At 39.4% G+C, this 5,197-nt stretch overlaps 1 protein-coding gene across 1 annotated transcript in view; it reads left to right on the top strand.

Annotated features, from left to right (window-relative positions):
- LOC106876258 (uncharacterized) overlaps positions 1 to 5,197 on the top strand; it is a 103,153-nt gene that overhangs the window by 38,038 nt on the left and 59,918 nt on the right. The window contains exon 6 of the mRNA XM_052972586.1: positions 572 to 750. Coding sequence (XP_052828546.1) covers positions 572 to 750 — 179 coding nt within the window. The remainder of the gene's footprint in view (positions 1 to 571; positions 751 to 5,197) is intronic.

Raw genomic sequence — 5,197 nt, 5'->3', positions numbered from 1 at the left:
TGTGTGTGTGTGTGTGTGTGTGTGTGTGTGTGTGTGTGTGTGTTCAATAGATATATATGTATATATACACACAGAGAGATGCATGTATGTGTGTGTGTGTGTCTTTGAGCTTGTGTTTGTCTTCCACCATCGCTTGACAACCGGCATCGGTTCGGCAAAGGAGATCAATGGAATGAGCACCAGATTTTAAAAATAAGCACTTGTGTCAATTTGTCTGATAAAACCTTTCACGGCAATGCCTCAGTATAGCCGCAGCCCAATGATTGAAACATGTAAAAGATACCAGCTTAAGTCTCTCAGCTGCAAAAAGAAATTCTCTCGTGCAATGGATTAGTTCCAAAATATCACTCCTATCCCACTGCACATGAACTTATCCAAACTCACCAGCCTCGAGTTCAGTTTTGCGACTCAGAGTATGCTTTCTATAATCTAGCATTGTCTGTGCAACATACACTAAATGACTATGTTTTAACAGCTCACTTTGACCTAATCGCTATTATTAACTTCCACACTGCTCCCTATTGTTTTTATATTAAAGGATCATTTACCATTTACTATTTCTTTCTCATAGGTCTGACGGTTACGTTACACGAATCTCCACATACACAAGTTATATGTTATATATTTAGTGACAAAAATGAGACGCTCAATACCACAATGTCGCTAAAAGAAACCTTTATAGTTCCTGATGTGGATAGAGGCAAGGATGTCGTATTCACTTTAGAAGAGGAGATATGTCCCAATATCACAGTAAGTTCATATAGATGCAAGTGAGTATGTATACATGCATACAGTTAATGAAGGTTATTTACATTATTTACATTCGACGGATATCTGTCCTCATCTTGTTTGTTGTTAACACAACGTTTCGGTTGATATACCCTCCAACCTTCTTCGGGTGTCTTGGGAAAATTTCGATCCTGAGTTCTCATTCCCAAGGTATTTTTCTATGTTATTATTTTTATTATTAATATTATTGTTCAGGCCACTGCTTGGATTCGAACTCGAATTTTAGGGCTTATAAATCTAATATTTTTCTATCCTTCCTTAATACCGGTTCCCATATGCTGTTCATATCTGCACTTGGTCTGCTTAGGAGGTTGTGTCCTAGCGTATGTGCTACTTCTTTCAGTTTTCGTATTTTCCAGTGGTGTTCTCTGTCTATTATTTTAACTTCATCCCACAGTGGGAGGTGGTCTCCATTTTTCCACTCAGGATCAGCTATACCCGATTTATCAATATCCCTTTGTGTCACAGCTTTGCGGTGTTCCTCTACCCTTATTTTGAGCGGGGCGACATGTTTCGCTTTTGTATAACATACCACAGCTGCATAGCATGAAGTACACGCAGTTCTTAGTCATATTCTCTTCTATTGGTGGTTTTACTCGAAGGAAATATTTTCGAAGTGTTGTATTATTCTTGAATACTGTCCTGATGTCATATGGGCCGCATATCTTTTGTATATTTTCGGAGAGGCCTTTCACATAGAGTAGACAGACTATGGACAGTTTCTTGGTCTCATCCTCTCTCTTCTTTATAATTGTAGTGGATGGTATACTTTTGGGGTAGTTGTTGCTGAACAGATCGTTATTGAGCTTGATCATTTCTTCGTGGTGTGTATCACGATCGCTACTTATATTCTTTGCCCGATGTTTTAGGTCTTTTTGCACTGTATGGATGGTGGGAATTGAAGTTGAGGTATCGTCCAGTAAAGGTTGGCTTGCAGTATACGGATGTCCTGAATCCATACTTGGTACGTGTTATTAATACGTCCAGGAATGCCAGCTGATTGTCTTTTTTCCTTTTCCATTGTGAACTGTGTGGATGGCTTTATTGAGTTCACATGATCTGACAGTACTTGGACATATTCCTGGTGAGGCCAGAGTATAAAGGTGTCATCAACATATCGCAGCCATAGGGTTGGTTTTAGTGGTGATGATCCTAAAGCCAAATTCTCAAAGTATTTCATGTATATATTGGCTTTTACCGGTGATAATGGTGAGCCCATAGCTGAACCCACTTCTTGTCGATATATATCAGTGTTCATACTGAAGTAGGTAGTTCTACACAGAAGGTCAACATTTCCATCAAGTTTCTTATTGGCATACTAGTGCGTTCTTTTAGATGGGTGTCTGTCACTAGTTTTTCTTGTATCACTGATAGTGGTTCACCACTTGGGACTTTGGTGAACAGGCTTATCACATCTGGACTCACCATCTGGTTGGATTCAATAGGGGTATCCTTAATCAATTCTGGGTGCAATATTCAATACGATGTTGACTTTCCTGCTAACGGACTGATTATATCCACAGGGAAGCGGCTCAGTGGATGACATGCTGAACCTCTACAGCTGACTATAGGTCTTAATGGAATACCATCCTTGTGAATCTTAGGGAGACTGGACATGTGCGGTAGTTTACGGTGGTGTTGAGTCAGTTGTCTGTACTTCATTGGTGTAAAGTGATCCTTGTTCTTGATCAAGGTCTGTGACAACTTCTCTGTTTTCAGAGTTGGGTCTTTATTTTCTTTGCTGTTGCTACCATCACTTATAAGACTTGCCAACTTTTCAGAGTAGTTAGACTTGTTCATCACTACTGTAGCATTTCCCTTGTCTGCTGGAAGTATTATGATGGAATTGTCACTTGGTAGTCTTTTGATAGCGAACTTTTCTTCCTTAGTGATGTTTGGTTTAGGAGGTTTCGCTTTTTCTTGTACCTGTCTCACTTTCCACCTTAGTTCATCTCCCTGAGCTTTTGGTATCTTTACGGCTATCTCTTCAATAGGGGCTATTATGTCCAAGTATGGAATACGCTTGATGGTTGTCGCAAAGTTGAGACCTTTGTTCAGTACTGCTTCTTCAGAGCTTTCTAGGTGTCAGCTACTTACATTAATTACTGCTTTCACAGGTGGGTAACGGATTTCAGTTTTCATTCTCTGACCTTTGAGTTTCATAAACCTCTTAATCTGGCGTGTCTTCACCATTCAAATTCTTTCATATACGACTTTTCCAGATTTTGTTGGATTCTCTTTTTATCATCATCTCTGGTTATTTTTCTATGTAATGAAGATAACCTCTCTTTGATTTCGTTATTTAATTGATGCTTTTTTCTAACGGTTGTAATAGATCCTCTCACGGACGAGGGCATATCCAGCCCTCTCCGCTACTCTTTTAGCTTTACGTAAATCGACTGGTGTCATTATATTTAAGTCAGGTGGTATTAGCTTTGAGTCTCTACATCTACATAAGAAAGTTAGATGGTTTGAAAGACGAGCTAGTTTTTGATGGAGTTTCTCTATATGTCTCCATTGAAGTTTAATGTCAGCTCCGTACCGATTAGATAATACAGTTATGTACATTATTTAGATTATTTACATTCGACGGATATCGAATGTAGGTTATATACAGTTAATGTTGTTAACTATATTTATAATTAATGTAGGTATTCGGGTGAAGAGCGTTGTTTAGTCTAGCGTTCACTCAACGGCCAGTGCTACAGAAAGACCGTCACATATGAGATGGAGGTGAAGTCAAATGATGTTAAAATATCTCAGTAGACATACGGATGTGTTAAAATATGTGCGTGTGACAGAGAGTCCCTTGAGGATCAGATTTAACAACTACGAGTCCGCTTTTAATATCCCGGAAAGGGAAATGTCACAACCCAAGTTAGGCTTATATAGTCGTTAAAAGAAAAAGCCACGCATTACAAGGTAAAGTGAAGTCCTGGAATTCTGGGGAGGTGCGAACCTTACTTCGATAACAGTTGGAGGTGCAGGGTATGTTTGGGGAAGAAAAGAATTTTACTAAAGAACTCTCTTCACCTAGGTACACACCTAATCTGTAAAAGCGAAATTTTTCGATCCTACCCACATAAAAGAAAATTTGTACCTGGATGCTGGTGGACTGCACCGTGATTATAAACATTAAAGCTTCCACCATCACTACTTCCTTTTACTGTGGTTTGGGTGTATAAAACACATGCATCCATATACACGTCCATACATTAAGATTGGACACCTACCGCATCTCCTTTTCCGGCCTCTCCCCTACACTGATTAACATCATGCTAGCGGCACTCAGACTCTATCCTCTGTCTGCTGGCAGTTACCTCTTACACTGTGAAGACATTCCGACACTTGTGCAAGGGGTATAACTCTAGATGAATTTCCCCACTGAACAACTGCGGGCTCCCTCCATTTTTTCACAGCACTAACAAACCAGATGTAACAATTCCTGACTTCAAGTAACAGAAAGTTGTCCCCATATTTTCCATACTAGCCCTTTTGATGAGCGCTGGGTATATATATATATATATATATATATATATATAACATACGATGGATAATTGTCAGCTCATTACAGGTGTTTCTTACGTACCTTTTTAATAGAAGAATGACAACGATACGCCATTACAAAAACCGTAATGTTTTCATTCTTCTATTAAAAAGATACGTAAGAAACAGCTGTAACGATCTGACAATTATCCATCGTATGTTATTATTCATTTGATTATAATACACAAAGGGAATTTACGACTTGTCAGACACCCTAGAGTATACCATCAACGCATTATTCAAAGTAACGCGTGATTTGGACCAGCCCCTAGGCGCTAAATAGTCATAGGGTTGGTTTTCTCTGTGTACACAACTGGAATATCCTATTTGATACTTACCAACCATAGGCCAGAACCACAGGTTTATTCAACCCTAACTGGTGCATATCTTTTCAAGTACCTGATTCTACCTGATTACTATATCCTCTCTCTTTACTCTTTACTCTTTTACTTGTTTCAGTCATTTGACTGCGGCCATGCTGGAGCACCGCCTTTAGTCGAGCAAATCAACCCCGGGACTTATCCTTTGTAAGCCCAGTATTTATTCTATCGGTCTCTTTTGCCGAACCGCTAAGTGACGGGGACATAAACACACCAGCATCGGTTGTCAAGCAATGCTAGAGGGACATACACAAACACACAAACACACAAACACACACACACATATATATTTATACATATATACGACGGGCTTCTTTCAGTTTCCATCTACCAAATCCACTCACAAGGCTTTGGTCGGCCTGAGGCTATAGTAGAAAACACTTGCCCAAGGTGCTACGCAGTGGGTCTGAACTCTGAACCATGATGTCGGTAAGCAAGCTACTTACCACACAGTCACTCATATATATATATATATATATATA

Source organism: Octopus bimaculoides, chromosome 14 (genome assembly GCF_001194135.2).
Source record: "Octopus bimaculoides isolate UCB-OBI-ISO-001 chromosome 14, ASM119413v2, whole genome shotgun sequence".
Classification (NCBI taxonomy): domain Eukaryota; kingdom Metazoa; phylum Mollusca; class Cephalopoda; order Octopoda; family Octopodidae; genus Octopus; species Octopus bimaculoides.
Note: the sequence above shows the minus strand (reverse complement) of the source record. Positions and strands in the feature narration are given on the sequence as shown.